Raw genomic sequence first — 20830 nt, 5'->3', positions numbered from 1 at the left:
TTGTTTCAGAATCGCCCGAAGCAACGCGAGATTACTTGGGAAAACGGATATGTCGTTTGGCTACTGATAAATTTGCCGCGCGGTACATGCGAAAAGGACTGGTCCTGGCCAAAGGAAATTCTCCTGAGTCCCTTATGGTCTTACCCTGTCTCTCGGGAATCTCAAGGTACTTTGAATTGGTTTGTTAGTTCAATTGTCTTGCGATTACCAGAATACCGATTGTCTCAACAAGATCAACAGTGTTTGGCCCACCCCTTGGAGAAATTCAGGGGAATTCAGGGGAATTCGATAAAAATAATCACAGAGCCAGTGATTCTTTTGGTTTTGGCTCTTGGATATGTTCGTGGGAGAGTGATCACGATTTCTACGAGGGATAGTCATAATTTACCGCTGATTAATCGTATTCGTAATTACTGTCGAGTTTAATGAAAATTTCCGGGAAAGTTACCGTTCGGTGGAAGCCAATGACGAGGTGCCGTGGGCTAGGTGGTTCCATGGACCTAATGGTAGGTCGAGGGGCTCAGGGGTGATGAGGGCATGTATGAAGTTGGGCTCTCGCGCCGGTAGCGCGGATTTTACGAGAATTTCCGAGACTAATTTCTCTAGCGCTTTTGGAGGCCTCGCTTCGGCCCTGGCAAGCGGGCGTCGTTAATTTCTGACGTTAATTGCTAAGCCTGAAGTTTCTAGAAATTTCCTTCGCTCACCGAATCCACCAGTCTCCACCCACACCCAGGAATCTCTTTCCTAACCCACGGATTTTAGCTTCAGATCCTTTGCCTACCTCCTCCACCAATTTCCTCGCCCCTGACAACTTCTATTTCTCTTCATTCGCGTTTCATTACAGCATCGTCTACGTGTCTCTATTCGGTGTAATGTTTCGTGCATCAAGATTTGTCGAGGGGATAAATTAATGGTGAGGTTTATATTAGAGGGCATTGAGATGGCTGCCGAGCCGGTGAGATTCAAGAATTTTGAGAGATTTGGCGTCACGAAAATCGTGATCTGGATGAAAGATGGAAAGAAGCTGGTGGTCAAGGTCATCGATGGGGTTAAAGCATTTATCATCCCCCTATCGCCCCCTCCCACGAAAATTAATTAAATCCACGTTAATTCACCCTTTTAGAAACTACAGTTGTTTAGTTTTCCGCCATCTTTGGCCGTGCTTAGTGGCCATGAGATGGCGAGGGGTGCAGAGTGAGTTTGGCCTGGGGATTCCATGTCTTCGTTCTCCACCTCTCTTCCTTGTTATGCAGAAAATCCACGGAAAATGAGACAGCGTAAGAGTCACCTCTTGCACCCTCCCCAGGACACTCCTCGCCCACGGGCGTTGAAACTGCGCGTCGAAGCCGCGATAGTAGAAAGGGGTAGTGAAAGAGGGAGAGCTGAGAGACTTTACTTACTTACACCCTCATCTCGCGGCTGCACCCCAGAGCCCATCCCCTGGTATTCCTTTTCTCTCTTATCCCAGAGCAGTGTCTAAGGACAAAAGAGGACAAAATTATTCCACGATTCAATGAATAAGAGGAGGAAAGAAATACATATAGGGTATCCTGGTGGTGAGCGCGCGCGCAAAAGGTACCGTAACGATTTTCTGCTCCTTCGAAGGAATATGAAAGGCGATATTTGCGCGAACGCAACCCCTAGGGGCTCAGTTAAGGGGCCGCGACGGGAGGGGAGGGTGTGTACGGGTGGTTGGTGAAAGGGGGGAAGATTCTCGCGAAAAGCCAAAAGGGGGTAGGAGAAAAGGTCTGCTCTGTGTGTACTCTATGGAAAAGGAAACGAGGGGCGGAAAGAGCTCTGGCTATGCCGGGCAAATACAACTGGGGGGGTGGGATTTAAAGGATGAAAGGGGCGAAGCCTTCTTTGCCCCCGTGCTATTGCATCTGTCTCCTTTCACCTTCACCTCCTCTCTTTTTCGTTATGTATATGGATGTACTTAGAGTTGGCAAAGGGGAGTTTAATGTTTCCTCGAAGATCTCAGATTTTATCTTCCAGTGAATATCAAAGGAATATTCTCGAGCCTCTGGAATCATCCGCCATTAATCGCACCGGTTGGAAAACACGGTGTGAATTGCAGTGAAAAATTATGAGACGATATTGGAGTCATCATGGTGTCTACCTGTGAGGCTTTCAGGAGCAACTCATCTGGAAACAAAGAGTGTGGACGAGGGAGATGAGGTTAAAAGGGAGCAGAAGGGAACAGAAGGGAGCAGAAGGGAGTGACGGTTTTCACGTTAGACCCAGGTTCCGGAGACTTAGAGTTGGTAATTAAATACAAGGAAGCTCGCCTGTCTCAGCTCACTCCACCCAACCCACTGTTCTCTTTACTCCTTTAGACACTCGTTCTTCTTGTGCAGTAGAGCAAACCCTTCGCCTAAAATGGTTGTGCGCGTGGAATACTAGAGAGGGTTGTATTTAATTTGAGACTTCATTCGATTTACTTCGCCACTCCCCGCGAATTCGATTCAAGGACTTTGGATCTGGTTCGTTAAGGCTTTTCTCAGGGTTTGATAGTGAGGGAGGAGAGTTACCATCAGACGAATCTAGCTAATTATCAAAGATCTTGTTAAAAAGTACTGAAAGAAAATTAAAAAACCGTGGTCAAATGAAATTGTTGATGGATGCACGTTTGTATCGTACAGTGTACGCCATTATTGGCAATAATATTATTACAAGAACCCATCCCTTGTACTGTGTCTTCACTCTGTCCCAGAGGCCTCTGACAGGTCCTCTCTCGTTTCCTTTACCTGAACGGTGTTTCCTAGCTGCAGCCAACCCATCCTCTACCAAACAATTTCTCATCCTCCACCAGCCTTACATTACCCTCTTTCCCGGCTTGAGACTCCAACGTGGTACCTCTCATTCCCTCTCGCTTTCTATCCTGGACGAAACTCAATTCCCCAGGCACCGAGGCCTGAACGGAGATGGTGCACACACTTTGCCCTGGCTCCCACCCGCTGCACAAGACGAAATTTCATTCCACCGTTACCATACCCCACCCCACTCCCATTTTCTCTTCTATACAATCTACCAATACCACCCCAACCATCCACCCTCTCGCACATACACACGACGGTAATTGTGCACGCTAAGCAACCTGGAACCAGCATTTGGTATCAAGACTAAAGGAAAACCTCTTCCAAGTTGGAGGTTTATTAAGGTCGTGGCCATATTCATAATAATCATCATAATACTTCAATTATATTTCATCATAATTGCAAAGTGATATGTGGAAAAATTTCCCTTTTACCACCGAAATATTCCATTAATTTCCAATGATGGCTCAATCTTGACCATGACAAGCTGCCCAACGCTCACCACCCACCGAGAAAAGACTCCCGGAATTTCATCAGAATCTGTACGAAATTCAATTCAAGCAGCAGCTGTTCACTTCTACTCTGATAACCATTGAGGTAGAAGTCCTCCCCTTTGTTCACCTTTTCACTTCCTCGTGGTCATCCCCAATCGATCGTAAAAACGCTGTCTCAGAGAATGAGAACGATACAAGAGCAGACAAGACCCTTTGACGAATAGTCTGATACATAAAATTTAAAATGATAATCTCGTTCTAGGTAAAGCCGGTGCAATTGAATACCCTCATCCCTCCTTACAACCCTCCCCAAGTAAAAACTTTTCATGCCAAGCCCTCGGGTGTTATAGCTTCAGTCGTAGAATATTTGTTGGCTTCCTCCAGTGTTCCTCTCTTTTGCTATTCTCCAAGCCTCCCCTTCTCAACCCCCCCATGCCTCCTCTCCCCCTTGATTTCGCGATGGAACTTTACCCGGTGGTACAATAAGACGGCTCAATGAAAACGTCCTTTACTGGCGGCACTGAATGCTTATACGTCTCGTTCCGTTTCGCTATTTGCGAGATATCTCTCCGTTCTCGTCGCAAACCAAGAGGAGGTAGAAAGAGAGGAGCCTCAGGGGGAGGGGGAGGTAAAAGGGGGGGAATGGTGGGGTATAGTTGGGAAAACGGCTCAGCCAATGAAAGCGCTGAGTCGGAGGTGAGCTTTTACGGCGTTCTTACAGTGGGTGGGTGTTGGGTACTACCACTCTACCTCCTCAACGTCAACTAGAAAGGAAAGGGGGATGAAATTTGTGTTTGTGACTGCTCTCAACTGCCTTTCACATGGCGAAAATATATATGTATATAATCCAATGTTCGGTTCTTATTGTTTCAGCTTCACAAACCCTAGGCGTTTCTTGCTTTTACACACTGTCTCCAACACTTTTACCTATTTTCCTTCATCCCCCATGGCACCACCAATTTCCATCGCACTCCACTGGCGCTATCGTCCTCGGTGTGCTTAGAATTTTAATGAACCGGCTTAGAAATTGTTGGTGGAATTAGATTTTAGAATGAGATTAGGTGACGCCTCCGCTAGGGGTCACCCCTCGCTGTCTCAGATACCATTTGCTGGTGGACCTCTGGTATCTGTTGAGCTATTGTTATTTTAAGTTATGTTGGTGAAGAGGGAGAGGTGGTTTATCGGTGGTAATTGAAGTGCAGCTGTTGTCTGATTGATCAGACCCATCAGAGCATTGACGATCGGAGTTTTAGGCTGTGTTACAGCAAGAAAGGCGAGAGGATCGACGAGTCTCTGGAGGACCACAGGTTTCCACAGGTAATCAATCCAATTCGATTAATTAATAGGATTGTCGTCATTCTTGGTGAAATAATGAGGATCCAGAATTGATATTATTTCACCGAGAACTAATGATACTGGAAAATTTTGGTCTAGGGGCCGGGGGTACTTAAAACCCCGGGATATCTCAAGGCATACCAGGGTGTGGTTCTTACGGAGAATAAGAGGGTGGCACCCAGGGCTTTCACCACCACTCCCACCCTCTTGACTCCCTTTTCTGTTCTGAACAAGATGCCTTAAATAAATGAAACTTCTCGAGCGGGGGCGCGCAAGAACAGGCGGCACCGGCATATAAATTCTCTCGCTTCGTAATTTCAAACTCAAACACCACCAGGGCACTCGGTACAAGCCCTCTAACCCACCCCTGCCTCTCCCTCCACCCACAATTTTGCACAACCCCTCAAGGGGTCCTCTCTCTTTATCGTCCTCCGACGTAAGGAAACCTTTGGGGGGCCGTGATTTTGGACTGCCAACTGCCATTGCAGAGTGACGACAATAATTATTAGGTTAATTGTCATTGTGGGAGATGAGAAAGGGCCTGGGTTGGAGATTTATGGTGAAATTAAGAAGCTATTGGCCGCGAAATGGTGGAAGGATAGATGAACAAAGCAGCTGGTCCACGTGAGGATATCATCATCACCTGACGGATTTTGATAATCCTTGAATCAAATATCATGCTCTCTAGCTATCAATGCTTCTGATTAATCAATTGAAAAATGAGTCGTGGTAAAATAACAACTGAAGGAAAATGATGAATGCATTAATGAATAAAAGGTAGAGCGACAGTTTCTCGGTACGTCGACTAGATTTATTCGACGAATCATTGAATTTCTCGAAAGCCAAGCATCTGCATGGGCAATTCGAGTGCGATGAAGTGAGTTAAATATCATCTGGATCGAGAAAGAGAGATGTGCAAAACAGTAGGAAAGGTGGATGGCTGGGAAGCTTTGTCTCCAACTTCAGAGCCTCCGCGCGGGTGTTTCGCGATTATAATTTAACGACGCCGGGGACGAGAAGCAAAGTTGGCCTCGGAAATCAATGCTGGAGACAAAAGCTAGAGGCTGGGCAAGGAAGAGCAACGAGCGAGAGAAGGGACAGGGGGAATATGAGTTTTAGAGTGAAAGCACAAGTGGTGAGGGTGAGGAAAGAGAGGGACCAAGGGAGTTGTCACGTTTTGGGTTTTGAAAGGAGAGACGCTAGCTCTAGTCCAAAGGCGAAATGAGAAAGTGCGGAGAGGGTGGCATCCGTGGATTTTAGTATCGTAAGTGTTGGAGGCAAAATTTCACGTATTTTACGAAAGGATAATACTAAACCAACGAGGGTGGATAACACCAGAGACGTAACCCCACCCTCCGTTTTGATTTTATACCCTTAAATTTTCCAACCCTCCTGGAATATTTCGTTGTCTTATGTGTGATGGCTAAAGAGGAAAAGGCTCTAACCCTTGACACTCACAATACCATTTGTCCCTCTTCATGTTGCCTTGTTCTGGGGGACGACCTCCGCGAAATTTAATATTCTCCCGTTGGTTTTGGCTTTTCATCTTTTTTAATTGTCCCCACCTACCTAACTCATCCTGATTCTTCAATCATTGTATAACTCGCTGGAAAGTTTTGAATTTATGGGATTAAGATTGTGAGGTCTTGGAAAATTGGGGGGTGTATTTATTTATTGATAAATAAAATGGATGAATTGAAATGGGGTGCGGTGAATTTATGCTGTATTAAAGGATATCTGTGGGGTGGCCTCGTTTTTAGTTGGGGGTCGTAAAAAAAAGTGATGGGGTGAGGGAGGAATCCGAGAATGAGGAGTACTGTGTACTTTTGGGGGGGTAATCGAGGGGGTGGGAGAGAGAGGATACTGCGAATGGTGATGAGGAGTTGGGGGGTTTTTCCAGAGGTTGGGGTGGAAGTGGGTGAAACGAGCGGGCCATTTGTGGCATGGGTATTAAGAAATCTCTGTGGACGGTTGGCGGTTGGCCAAGCATTCGCCGGCAAATTAAAATAACCCATTCGTTCGAAAATAGTTGAAGTGGATTTTCTAGGAATTTTAACCATTGTACCGTGGATTTTCCAGCGTTGTTTATTCACTTTGAAGTGGTACGCTTGGTGGGTTAATTATTTTTATTGTTGTACTAGAATTATTTCACCGATTAATGCTTTTTACGGAGATTCCTCTCGAAATTGCGATAGTCTTGGAAAAAGTGAAGGAGAAAGTGAGGAATGTTTGGGTAATTCGAAATACCTTGCGGCCCTTTCATTTGTAAACGAAATTACAGAATAAGACGGAGATGGGATGGAGTTGAGGGTGGAGTGGTGGTTGAAAATGACTTCTTGGAGTTGAGGGGTGGCAGGAGAATTCAAGTCCTTTCGGTACGAATGCAAACGCCTCAAAGGAAATTAAGGAGCATTCACTCAAGCCGGGCTATTTCGGAGGCAAATGTATTTCTTCGGGAGATAAAAATTCTGGGAGAAAATATTTCATTGATTTTCACGATGAGCTGGAGGTTAGAGGAGAGACGGAATAATCAATAGTGTAAAAAATGGTATATGAGTTGTCGGAAAATATGGAAAGGAGGCGGGGAATTAAGGACTAACAGTCTCCCACCATTTTCCCTCCACCTCTGCTTTTTCATCCCTTATTTTAACTCACACTGATACACACACGTATAACTAGGGGCTTGGAAGAGTCTCTTGGTAAGACGGGGGTGGCAGCATGGCCGCTCACTTTACTCCGGGACTCCGCCCTCGTTGCGCCCCAACACACTATACATCTCGCGGAAAAAAAAATAATTTTCCCAAGAACATTTACTTAACACTAAAAAATATTCATTTCGCCATTTTACTCGTCGAAGAATAATTTTTAAACACCCGGAGAAAAAATTGTCACTCACTTTGGAGTAAAAAATGCAACGAATCTAATTGAATTTTTAATTATAATAATATCGTCATACTTATGAAAATTGTAATTGTAATTATAATTGAAAATCACCATTTTTAGGAGAACAGGGGGAGAAAAAATTTTTCGGAAAATCGATAATTACCACTTTGGAAAAAAAAAAATTTTTTGTTGATCTCGGTGAGAATGATTTTTCGGTGGATGATTGACCACTCGCTGCAGCAGAAAATCACGGACTGGCCAGTACTCGAGAATCAAGTTCTATTTGAAAAAAAGAAAGTGCAGGGCTGTACCCCCTCTACCCGACGTCAACCCCAAAGAGTGACCATCGGCGATATTGTGGGAAAGAAAACCAGTTCACCATGGGGAAGATGTGGACAGTCCCACCGAAGGTCATCGCATGGGATTTTTTTTTTCCGCGGAAGCGGATGCAAGGGTGGATAAAGAAGGTACGGAAACCTGTTTCTAGGTCAAGTTATCCCTTCACACAGGCTTGACCTGAGTAAAGGATCTGAAACACTGGCTTTCTTCGACTTTCACTTTTCGCTGGGAACACTCGGTGCCCCAGAAAATAAAATAAAAACACCCAGCAAATATTTTTTTCATCGAGCGAATTTTTTTTACAATTTCTAGGAGTGGAAGAAAATAATTTTGCGGTTCACTGCACTTTATCCGACGCCGAAGTAAAAAAAAATGTATTACACCTCGAACAAGGGGACCACCCAATGACAGATGAAAATAAAATGCTGCGAGGCCCAGCAAGGGACATTTAATAAGGCCCCGTTGTACTTCGAGAGAATAAAATTAACCCCGCGAAATACTGACCAGTGGTCAGTGTCGGAGTGAAGAAGGGGGTATTCGCCTTCGGGGGGCTGCTAGCCCCTCATCGTCACCAAAATCTGCCGCGTGATATTCACCTAATGAGGTGGTGTAATTGATTACTAATGGTTGACCAACCACATCTGGAATCATCACACAATAACCGGCAATTTTTACCCATTGAAAATACCAACCTCGAGTCAAGAATAAAATTCTCTTTGAATCGGAATATCATTTCACTCGAAAATATAAATTCCATTCATCCACCGACATTTGAATGAATATATAAATTAACCATCCGATCGTGTTTCTCAACTGGCCACTGTCCCGCGCACTCGCATCTGCCGTACAAAATTCTCATCCCTCCGGAAAAAAAAAAGATTTATTCAAAAACTGGTTTAACTGGACGTTAACAAATACGCGGGCGTGTTACTCCGGTTTTGGCCTTTTACAAATGAAAACTGGTCGACAGAAAAGTTTTTCAATGCCCATGTTGTTTCATCGTATCCGGTTTTTGCACATTCAAATGCGAAAAAGTAACGAGAACCCAAATACACGACGATAAAAATCCAACTTAGATGAAACCAACAATTACCCGAATTGTTCAATTATTCGATAATTCGTTCTCGTCAAATCGGACTATTGATTTTGATAATGAAGCTATATATAATCACATACAAATGACAAACCGCGATCAATTAATTATATCAGACCCCCCGGCTTCATCGAAACTTTAAATTACGTACGGCATCACCGATAAATCATGACCAGAATAGATAGCTTACTCAACATAATGCAATATGCACTTAATATTGATCGGAAGGGTTGAGAAAAAAATAATCATTGCGATATGAAATTTTCCCCTCTCGAAAATATGCCAATTGCAATTACCAAAACGCGATATGGCGCATTGATTGATTCCGTATCTATGAAAATACGCGGTTATGAGAAATTCCATGAATTCGTAATAACGGAAACCCTTGGGCTAGATGAGTAACTAATACTCCGAATACATAGTATATCATTCCTGGATACCCATCCCCCTGGTATCACCCACTCCGCAATACCCACAGACTAGGTGTTGGTCGCAATAAATCGCGTACGCACACAGGATGATCGACAACGAGAGTTCCAGATATGGGAACTCCGGGTGTAAATACCACTCTTACCCCCTCATAATCCCCCCTCGTCACCCCCTCGCGTGTTCCACCATATATCGTTCATACCGATCGTCAATTTTGAGGTTAGACATTCCAGACGCCGATGTATCGCAGTCAGTCATTAACTTCCCCTCCTGTGCATTTGTGGAGGTCTCTGGCATCATTGATGATCCCCCCCCATCATCAAACCATAAAAATTCCCAATTTACCGGGATTTTTTTTCTTTTTTTTCCCCGGACCCGGATTTTTTGGTTTTTCCCCCCCCGAGGCAACCGATCGCACCCCGTCCCTCAATGTACCAATAATTTATAAATATCTCAAATTGCAACCCCAATTTTTTAATTGCCCCCGCAATTAATAATTGATTTCGTATTTATTTACTTTAGCTAGTGATAAAATTATTGAAAACAAGAGGAATATTGAGGCAATAAATAATGTGTGCGAAAAAAATACTTCATTGTTCATTTGTCACGGATGCACCCTTAAATTCTCGGAAAATCCCCTTAAATTCATCACAACCCCCATTTACTCTGCCACACCACCACCCCATATGATATTTTAAACAATGTGTGAATTCTCGTACGCATTCCATCACACGCTGACACATCAAGTTTCAGTTATGCGAGTGAATATTTTTTTCCCGAGGCGTTGCATTCTACAATACATCGGTGGATGCAAGCCATGTTTCTCTTTTAACGTCTCGTTCCTCATTCCATCTATCCACGACAGAGGTTATATTTTATGGCTGTTATAAGTATGACGGGACTAGGAAACTGCACGAATGACAGTCACGCGCGATAGAAAGAGGTTGAACCGTTGGGAGGGGGTGGCAGTGGGTGGTTGGGTGGAATATGAAAAGGGGTTGGAAAAGGGCTTTATGAGGAAGAACCCGGTGGTTGGAAATGGGCGCATGCGAGAAGTAGCGAAACGTACATCGCAGTATATAAGTAAAGTTTGTTTCTCAACTTATAATAGGTACGCTTCTATGCTACACAGCGGATACGAAGGATGAGGTATCCCGTGAAGGTTTTGAGGTTAGGTTACTATCGCTATATGACGGAGAAACCAACTTGGTGCATGTGATAATAGACATGCAGGTGCTATCTACGATGACCAAATTATTTTCATCCTCCATTACACTGAGAAAATTATTTTCTTTACCCCATAATATTTACTAACCACCAGTAAATCTGGAAATCACTGTGGAAATATTCCCATAAGACTTGATAATCCCGAATATATCTTCTTGTGGTCAGTAAATATTACTGGCTAAAGAAAAGAATCAGTGAAATGTCGTTGAATGAAATTTATTGAATGTTTGAAAATTATCATTGAAAATTTTACAGAATTTTTACGGTGCATTTTGATCTGAATTTTATGGTTTCATTATTCGAATTAATTGGAGATTTGAAAATGTAATTACAGTATTGATTTTGAGGGGGTAATGTAAAAGTGTAGACAAAGCGGGAATTCAGCTCTTTGTCATTAATACGTATTGATTTGGATTATTAATCAGTTGAATTGATTCAACATTTCATGCTTGCTTTGATATGCTATCCATCAATTGAAAATAATTAACGGAATAATGTCATATATGGGGACTGTAATTATTGCGGGAATATCGTACGAAGAATTCGTGTCGTTCAAAATTATTTGAATTCTTCATCGATTCCCGGTGGCTCCTGTGAAAAAATTATCTGCAGGAATTATCTAGAGGGGGACGCCCCATTTTGAAAAGGGGTTGAGGGGGGTGGGGCTTAGGGGCTGGTATTTTGATATCACGATGAAAAAAAATTACATCCAGTTGAATGTACTCTGTACAAAAAACTCCACGTACTCAAATACAAATATTTATTTAACACTCTAAATATTTATAAATCATTAGTAGAAGTTATTTTTTTTAACCGCGGAATTTAAAAAATCTTCATTTTTTTAAGGTCATATATTATTCATGTAAATAAACAATTTTTCGGGGGTGATTATCCGAATTTTTTAATTAATCTCTGTTGCAGGGAAAATTGTTAATTAATTAATTCACCAATAATTTTTATTGATTAAGTTATTATACCTGAGATGAAGGGAGATTTATTCCCGACGGTAATCCATTCCGGGTAAGCTCTCAAGATGCTGTGGTTTCTTGCAGTATCAGTCAGATGGCGCCATCCAAGACTTCGCCTCCACCCAGACGAAGAAAAAAAAAAATATCCAACCCCATACTGATTCCGGCGTCTTACGTCAGAGTCCGCTGCGGTCGCACGACTTAAAAAAGTGCGGAGGGATGTTCGGGGTGGTGCCCACCCCACCTGGCACCCCATCAGCTTTTTTAGACAAACAGCCCTCCCCCAGGGTTTTGCTCAGTGGACCGTAGTGTTACGGTGGTTTACCCCTGGGGTGACTCTTTTTTCTAGGTTATCTTTTTTTTTTCCACTTGTTGACCTGTGGCTTCCACTCAGGGGTGAAAGCGCTCATTACACCGTTTTTTTCTTCTGGTCAATTCGTTGGGGCTGTAAATCAGATCACGCGTTAATTTTTTTTTTTATTTCAGGGAATATTCTCTCAAGGACAGATCGAAAATACATCTGACGTCTCTCCCCTTTCGTAAATTTTCCGACTCTCCGACGTTAAGATTAATTATGCCCGAACAGGGACTAGCACTCGCTGATTACTTTGCGAATTTTCTTGCGACCCAACGTCTCCACCCACCACCTTCCGGGTGAAGTCACTCTCTATCTACCGAAGGGTAGCTTTGGATTTTAATTCGTCACTCCATCCCAACCCCTTGGTGGAGATCGACCACTGGAAGGCCTACGAGTGGAGGCTCTCCCTTCGGCGTTGAGATAACAAGTATCCTTTTCGTTGTGATTTTATTATACATCTCACCAACCCTCTCTCAAATTGTTTACAATTTCAGATAGCTGGGTAGCATCAACAACCTCGAGATAACAACATCGCGGCGATTTGTAAAAAAAAAATAATGAATCCTAATTAAATTCACCAGTGCCAAACTAAAGTACAAAAATTCTGAAAAATTTTCCGGAGACTCGTCGAACGTAAAATTTTTCACATTTCCATCGTCTCATGATTCGAACCCACGTCACCTTTGATCGTCTCAAATATTAGCTCTTAAATATTCAGAGAGGGTTAATACCGCCGTCCAGTGAGAATGAAAAAGACCGAGGCTGGCCGAGGCAACGGGGGAAGAATGGAAGAAAATAAATTGAAAGCAAAATTGTACTCGTACAAGAAAATGGAATTATTCCTCGACGCTGTTCCAACGAGATACGAAGAAAAAGACGAAAGATAGTGGGAATGGGCTAGGGGATGGGAGGAGGAAAAAGGGAAACAGGAGAGAGGGTTAGGTTGTCCGAGATGGATTCGGGCTCCATTGTGCCTGGCAAGGGAAGAAAACGGAAAGAGGAATGGGGTGGCTTCAAGGTGGATAGCGTGGAAAAGAGAGGAAAAGAGAGTGAGGTTATGTCGAGAGAGTGGGGCACCCGTGGGGGTGGCTGGGGGGGGAGTGAGGGGGAAGGCGGACGCTCCTCGTTGAAGAAAGCAAAAGGAAGGTAGCGAGTTTCGAGATATTTTCTTCCGGCTACCGGCGGGAGAATTAAAAAAATTAAAAGAAAAAAAAAAGATTGGGGGGGAACGGGGGAAAAAAAATATAAGAAAAGTTTCCGTACAACCTCGAGAGCGCACGCGATTACCGGAGGATGTAGAGAAACTCCTGGAATTTTTTTTTTTCTTTTTGTTCAATTTTTTTTTTTCTCCTTTCTTGAACGGACGAACGAGCGCTTTCTATTCGGAAAGTTCGCTCTCCTGTAGCTATCCCCACCAGCACCCCTTCATCAGCTAGCCCCCTGGCTTCTTTCTCCAGCAGTTGGAAAATTTTCTGCTATCGTGCAATTTTCAGAGGACTCGTCAGTTTTTTTCACAACGATAATGAGCTAATTATAATAATTATCATTTGTGTTTGCTTGCGAATGAAAAAATCGTACTCGACGAATCAAAATTTAAATATTAGTTTCAGATAAATTGCATGAATTTTTTTTCGGTGGATGTCATTGCTATCTGGTAATCGGTGGATGACCGGCGAATGACCGTTTCGGGGACCGCAGGACGTGCGGTACGTCGTGGAGGTGCTCCTGGTGGGCCATAGGCACGTATGCAACGACATGCATCTCCACCAGTTGAAAACAAGGAGACACTCAACCTTCGCATATAAGAGGTTTGCATCGACAACTGAGTTGCCATCGATAATGGCAATTAACGGAAAACACGAGGTGCACAGTAATTATATTCCCACGCCCAACAGAGACACATCTCCATCATATATCCCTCAATATATATGCACAATAATGGAATGGCGCTGGGTTTTGGCGGGTCCTTCACGACGATTCATTCCAAGGTGGAGGACATGCTAACCGAAATGTGTACGTTAATGGTTTTGGGTGTTCTCTCTGTGGCATCCAAAACCATTTGATGATGGACCAAACGTGTGCGGTGTGCCTGCCAATAATGTCTCTCTGTGGTCTTTTGAGGTGGAAATCATGGGGGTGAGATAGTTCATCACCAACTACCCAATCTGATCAGTACATCATACACCAAAATTATCCGATTAAAACCCAAGATTAAAAAAAAAATTAAAAACATTATCCCGAATTAATTCCCAAAAAATTATCAATACTCATCTCCAATCAAAGTCATCTGAACCAAATATTCGCGTGTAATTCGCGAGATAAGTGATAGCAAAAGCGATAATAATCGACGAACGGATCGAAACGTCCAATACGTAAGAAAATCACAAAGCACCCGACGAGAGATGCCGCCGTCCACCATTCCCTCGAAACATTTTCGTCCAGAGGCTTCCATCTTGCCGATATTATTGACGTTTTTTGCCACCCCTATTTTTCCACCCTCTTTTACCCCCTTTCGTTCGGTATACCCCCCTTGCTACCACCCTCTAGGGGGTGGGTTGAAGATTGGTGCGAGGCAGTTCTTCCTTTTCTCCCGTAACCCCCCGCCCTACCCCCCCACCCCCTTCCACCTTCGTTTGTACCCTGTCGGGGTTTGAATGCCGGGGGAAAAGAGGGTTGGATGCCGCAGCAGGAGTCGGACCGGTGGGATGGGGTGGGTGGGTGGCAAACTGGGTGGAGGGGGGGTGAAGTAAGACGGCTCTTATTCGCGCGGGCTTTTTAGAATACTTTATTGACTGAGCCTTGGGGTGCAAAAGGAGGAAGAGGGGGGCTATGATTCTACCGGGGGTCTAGTCTCTTCTCTCATTCCGTGCTTTTCTTTTTTTTTCTCTCTTTCTCTCTCCGTGTTCGAGTCTCTTTCTCTCACGGTCTATTCCGCGTTCACGATTTTTCATCCTGTTCTAACGAGAATAAGACGACGGATAGCAGACCAAGAGGAAAAACATTAAGAAATGGTGAAGGTGGAGGAAAGACGTTCTCTCTGTTTCTTGGTGGTTGAATCGTGGGTGTGAGTGCAAGAGAGCACTCGTTTTTGAATTCAAATAGTGGGTGGAGAGATCCTTCCTCTTTCTTGACTAGGTCTGGACCTCTGGCTCTGGCACTGTCTTTTGCTGGAGAAATTAATGAACCAGAGTATTATGAACGACGTAAAATTGCAGTCATCCGCACGGCGCAGACAATTCATCTCACTCTTACTGTGAAAAAAAATTGCTCCGAGTATTTTTAGCAGTAATTTTTATTCGGCGGTGATAATAAAAAAAAATCTTTTCGCAGTACAAAATCTTTCTTTATTCCCGGAGGGATTGTGTTTGCCTTTGCGATGAAAATTCGGCCGAAATATATAAGACTGAATGCCGAGTATTCAGAATTATTCTGAAGACTTGCCCAACGGTCTGTTTTCTCGGACAAAAGTTGATATAAAATGAAAAGGAAGGGGCGTATTCTGTCCGCGGAGAATTGAAAATGATGTCAAGGGGTGGGCCCTTGGGGGTCAGACCCACACACTCATGCCGCTATTATGAGTCGATTTTTTGTCGTTGTAAAAAATTTTTCAGGATAAGATTTTGTTGACGAGGGAGACGTTTATGGGCTAGGCATTCGATTGCGCAGAAGATTTTCCTTTGATGGTGAAAAGTATAAACAGATACCATGAAAGAAGACCCTCGTAAACAGAGTCAAAGGACTGATGAAAGATTGTAAAGTTTAGTGAGGGAGATGCCCCCAGGCTCTGCCAAAACTGATCAACCGCGAGGTGAATGACGCCCAATGATCCGTCGCGTCTTGTTACAACAAAAAAAAAAAATATCTAACCCCTTAAAATCAATAATTTCCATTACACCAAAATTACACCAATCATCCCCAAAAAAATCTCGAAATACCAAAATTAATGAAAAAACATAAAAACATTTCTGTGATCCCGGCATCAATACCCCGCGAAGGGGTTGAAAACTTTCTAATCGGAAATTATGAAAGTTATTTGCTAGGCTGTAGAATTCAAGGGTGAAAGCGTAATATATACCGAAGGGACAAGAAAGGGGCTTCAAAATTAAACGGAGGATGAAAATGAAAAAAAAAAAAAAATGAAAGCCCGAGAAAAAGGAAAACAAATAAAGAGTGTACCTTCGGCAAATCGGCAATTTCATTCTGCGCGTGCGGCAATGATGTTTCTCCAACCCCTCATTCTCCGCTTCTTTTTAGCCTCTCTGCTTTTCATCCTGGAGAAAGTAGCCAGACTCGCCTCTCACTTGCCACCACCCCTCTCAACACTGAAGACAAGGGCGGCCACGCGGGAGGGATGCAAATTAAAATCCTCGCCATTTTCTCCCGTTTCTTATTTTCCACGGCGGTTCTCAACTCCAATTTCACAATGAGAAGTTAGAAAAACAGATATCAGACATTTTTCTTCTCCCCATCATTCCCTCGTTCCCCATTTTTCCATTTTTTTTCTCCCCGATGCGATAAAATGGCGGATTAATATGACATCAATCCCCGAAATTCCAAATACTTCTGTTTAAATTCCCCGATTCCACCTCAGTACAGAAAAAAATAATCGTTTATAATTAAAATAATCAGTCACCCCTCAATACCCCAAATAATCATATCAGCTTTAATCTTAAAAACCTCCACACTCGCCCCAATTATCCCCACAAATGGTTTCCAAATTAAAATAAAATGCAGAACTCGAAATTTTCATAATACCCCTCCACCACGAATTGAGCAATCTGGGCCAGAACATCCGGCCCGCGACTTAATCCCGAGAGGATGAATTGCTAGATTATGGTATGAGTTGTGACGTCTGAATCAATCATTCGCCGTCTTCGATATAAAAATTTGATGAGAATTATCAGAATAATCCAAGTGATTGTAAAACAGTTGCATTTGACAACCCCGTACCGAGGCACAAGCGGACTAAGACAGATTAAGTATTTTAAATTGAACAGAGAGAGAGAGAGAGCAGCTTGAGTGAAGAAAAGAGGATGGAAAAAGGTGGTGGAGTGGGTGAAGAGGTGGGGTTGGCTTTGGTCGGGGCTTTTTCCCTCCTTATCTGGCCGTTCTTCGTTTCTCCTGGCCGGAGGGAGTTCAGTTTTTATAATAAAGGAGCGTAATTAATGCCGCCCCTCTTGCCACCCCCCTCTGGTCCAAAACCCACCATCTCTCATCCCTCTTCTCCCCCATTTTACCCCCCCATCCACCCCCTCGCGAGAGACTCTCTCGACTATAACCGAGATATATACCCAGCTCTCACTTCAAGGACGGGTATAGGTTGAAATGGTCCAAGAACCGCCCTGGGCTCTCGAGTCTACCCCTTTTTTTTTTCTTTTTTTACCCTTCGTTTTACTCAACCGTCTTTTCTTTTTCCACCACCCATCTCCTTCGATAAAACGAACAGTGGAAAATGCGCGGAACGCTTTCCCCTCGAACATTTCTACTTTCTACTTTCGTAATTTTGCATTTTATCGCCACTCGGTATTCACCTCGATCTGCGAATCGTTTGTATCTCTTGTCTCAATTAAAGTCTCAGTGACACCGATTGGTCTAGTATGAAACAATATTTCATCACCTTAAATTTAAATGATCGGTTCGCTAGTGACAAGAAACTATCGTTTTAACGTCCGGTGGGATAATCCGCCGTTGAGAATCTGCCGTGTAGTCATTATCCAAATTGCCCTGTAGGGGTGGTGTTGGTTTCGCCTGTACACTTTCACCCAGGCCAAATATCTATATCTGTACATGAACGAATCCTCCGAGTGTTTGCGCTCTATCGTAAGTATTATGGCATTCATTCTACTCCGTAGCCATCAAATCGATTCTCCACCTCTCGCAGGACAATTAGTAAAACAGCTAGCTAGTAAAATAGCGTCAACTATTCGTAACTATTCGTAATTGTGTTGCTTAAAAAAAATAATCGCGTGATGTAGTTCACACATCAACGCAATTGAATCCAGGTATGGAACCCTTGCCCCAGCATTCGCGGAATCCGTTGTGTCCAAACCGGTTCTTCTAGGTATACATCATTCCGGGGGTCACTTCCGAGGGACCAAGGGGTAAGGTTATCCCACTCCCTGTTATATCGAGGTCACAGAGCAGTACAATTCATTGGAGTGAGACACCAGGCAATCTCCCCTACCGTAGGTATCCGAGAATGGACATCTGGTCATCGTGAATTGATGCCAGTGGAAAGAGAAGAGAGAAAAATAAGTTTGAAAAAAAAAAACTAGCCTGACCAGTTTTGCAGTCGGACCTTTGAAGGCCCTCCTCCCGGTATATGCTAATGAGGCCCGTTGGACTAAAACCCTTTTCCGTTGAAAGCCCCATCGGAGAAGGGGTCACTTTTGAGAAACGGGTTTCAACATCACGCACCCCAGCAATCGTTTTTTTTTTCTTCACCATCTCTGGATCAAGCTGGCGTTTTTGGCATTAGATGCAACTGTCTTTGTTCGGTTTCATTGTGGACAATCAGATGGCTGGTGGTGGAGTGGGGGATTGTTGAAGGTAAGCGACAGAATTCCGTTGGATGGACGTTCTCTTGGTAAGCCGGAGACATTCCTAGTTTGTGGCTGACCCGGCAATGGCTGAACGCTTCGTGGGTGTCTCTTGGTGATATTGTGAAGCCGAAAACCGTGGGTTTGTGGTGACAGCCGATGGTTAAGTGATTCTCCCTCTCCGCGGGGACTAAAAATTATTCTTTCAATACGACTCGTCATCGAGGTTCTTCTTGAGAGTTCGGTTGGATCTGCATGGGGATGCTGGAGATGACAACGGAACGTTGAGCCCCTTGTTCACAGTCTGTCGAGTGAAATGACGCAGAAAGATTTGTCTCGCCTGTTCATCTCCACAGGGTGTATAATCTATATACGGAAGCAGTGGCAAGAGCTTAAAGGCTTGTCAACTGTTTCATGAGGATAGTGATGTTTGATGGTGGTCAGTGGGTCCAGTGGCAAGTTGTCGGGGCGAGTTTTCACTTCTCGCTGATGCTTTCCAACAGTTTTTCCTAGTTTCTCAACATCCGGGGAGCTGGAAATATTTCATAGAGGATTTACGAGTGAATAATCCAGGAATCGAGACGACTCGGGGGTGAAAGGGGTGGGAAGAGGGTTTGGAGGGGGGCCGAGTAGATGAAGGTGGAGATAAAAATCGTGGAGAGAGGGCCGACCATTTTGCTGGGGCCAGACTTTTCCGAAGGACTTTTCTCCATTTCACCCTAACTCGTCTCACTCTTTTCCACTCCCTTTGGCTCTTCCTACTGCTAAGTGGGCCGGAGTTGAGGGTGAAATTGGTGTGGGTGCGACTGAGAAAGAATGAGCGAACTGTAGTTTGGGGTATGGTAAGGAGGAAAGAACGATAGGGTGGCTTTTTCTGACGTCAACTCACCCCTTGGCACTCACCCTCCCACTCTATCTTCAATCTTAGTCCCGGGGTTTCTCTCTGTTGCACCCACCATCCATTTCACCGACGATTCCCGGGGATAAAAGACAGATAAAATGGCCGATGGCTCTCGCCTAATGCCTAAAATATACACAGCAGAAATTGGACTGCTTAAGAGGGGCTTGAAAAAAGGGACAGGGGCTTTATACATTCAATCCGTAAACTCGTGTTTCTCGGGAAAGATGAGAAAGCCTTTTGATGATGTAAGAAGCCTAAAGATACATTCAAGTTCACGTTTTATTGACGGCGGGGGTTGACAGTTCCAACCTATTATATTTTCTATTTTTCGAAAAAATCCCTGAATGTTCGTGATATATTATATTATATTATACAAATATTATTGTCGTATATTTATGATATTTTCTTTTGTGAGTGATTTTTTTGGGGGCGATCAATTGGTTTGGAAGTTTTGATTTTTAAATTGTGTTGAATTTTTTTTTTTCCAGGTGATGAAAAACTTCGCGGGAGAATCCGCGGTCGGGTTCATGGCTCATGTATTTCTGTGGAGATAGTTCGTGTCCCAGCGAAGGAATTCTCTCGTCCCTCTCGGTGTGAGGGAGATGATCCTGGATTCCGTATATATATGGAGACTGTGCAGTTAGCCGAGGCTTGGAAGGTCTCGTCACGGTTAATATCGTTATCGCTTGATTTCCTCATCGACAACGCCATAGCAGGGAGATTTCACTTCAGTTAGATTGAATATAATATATATCTATAGATGGATATTATAAATTCTCAAGGTGGAATATAATAATCCGGGGAATCGTTATACCTTCTGGTATCAGTTTTGATTCTCTTATCCAATTTCAATGATCGCGGCATCATCTGTCGAATGATTTCACATTAAAAAATATTTTTTTCTCTCATTATTAACTAGACGTCTCTGAGAATTGTGTATATTTTTGGTGAGTGGATGAATAAATAATTAATGAGGTTTCAGTTGATGACATTCAATGGATTTTATCGGCTTTTTTATTTTTTGTGAATGGAGCTTTTCAGTTGGCAACTTTTTCCCGCTACAAAATAAAGGCAATTAAAGTTAAGACGCTGGGGGGTGGCTGGAGAAAAGAGGCGAGGGTGGAGGGTGGCGGGGGGGTGGCGGGTGGTTGAAAAAGACGATGGGTAAAATCTCTCGTAGTTGGGGTCCCAGCGTTGATGGTGGCTCGGTTTTTGTCATTTGAAATATGCGAGAAAGGGGGCGAGGAAATGATAAAATGGCGACACCCCAAACCCAGACAATGAGAACGATTTTTCCTCGTCTTCTATTTTCCAAACCGTCACTCCTCTGCCCGTCAACTTCTCACTTTTTGTCTTTCTTCGGAAAGCTATTGTTTTCATTTCACTAATGACGCACTTGGGAATAAAATAAAAACCATTTCTCAATTGAAGAGTCATTTTTCAATTGA

The 20830-nt window shown here is 43.6% G+C and overlaps 1 protein-coding gene across 1 annotated transcript; it reads left to right on the top strand.

Moving 5' to 3' along the window:
• The first annotated feature begins 4361 nt into the window (after positions 1-4361).
• On the top strand, positions 4362-20432 carry LOC105265756 (uncharacterized). Its single transcript, XM_011303445.1, has 3 exons — positions 4362-4433; positions 4564-4627; positions 19871-20432. Exons 1-3 carry the CDS (start codon positions 4362-4364, stop codon positions 20116-20118), a joined length of 384 nt encoding a protein of 127 aa, XP_011301747.1. The 3' UTR covers positions 20119-20432.
• Positions 20433-20830: the final 398 nt, after the last annotated feature.

This window comes from Fopius arisanus, unplaced genomic scaffold (genome assembly GCF_000806365.1).
Source record: "Fopius arisanus strain USDA-PBARC FA_bdor unplaced genomic scaffold, ASM80636v1 scaffold00031, whole genome shotgun sequence".
In the NCBI taxonomy this organism is placed as follows: domain Eukaryota; kingdom Metazoa; phylum Arthropoda; class Insecta; order Hymenoptera; family Braconidae; genus Fopius; species Fopius arisanus.
The sequence above is the reverse complement of the archived record's forward strand: the minus strand, read 5'-3'. Positions and strand labels throughout refer to the sequence as shown.

Coding starts and splice junctions, on each gene's coding strand:
- LOC105265756 (XM_011303445.1), top strand. CDS start 4,362: ATGAGATTAGGTGACGCCTCCGCTAGGGGTCACCCCTCGCTGTCTCAG. Junction 4,434..4,563: donor CATTTGCTGGTGGACCTCTG/GTATCTGTTGAG, acceptor TCGGAGTTTTAG/GCTGTGTTACAGCAAGAAAG. Junction 4,628..19,870: donor AGGACCACAGGTTTCCACAG/GTAATCAATCCA, acceptor TTTTTTTTCCAG/GTGATGAAAAACTTCGCGGG.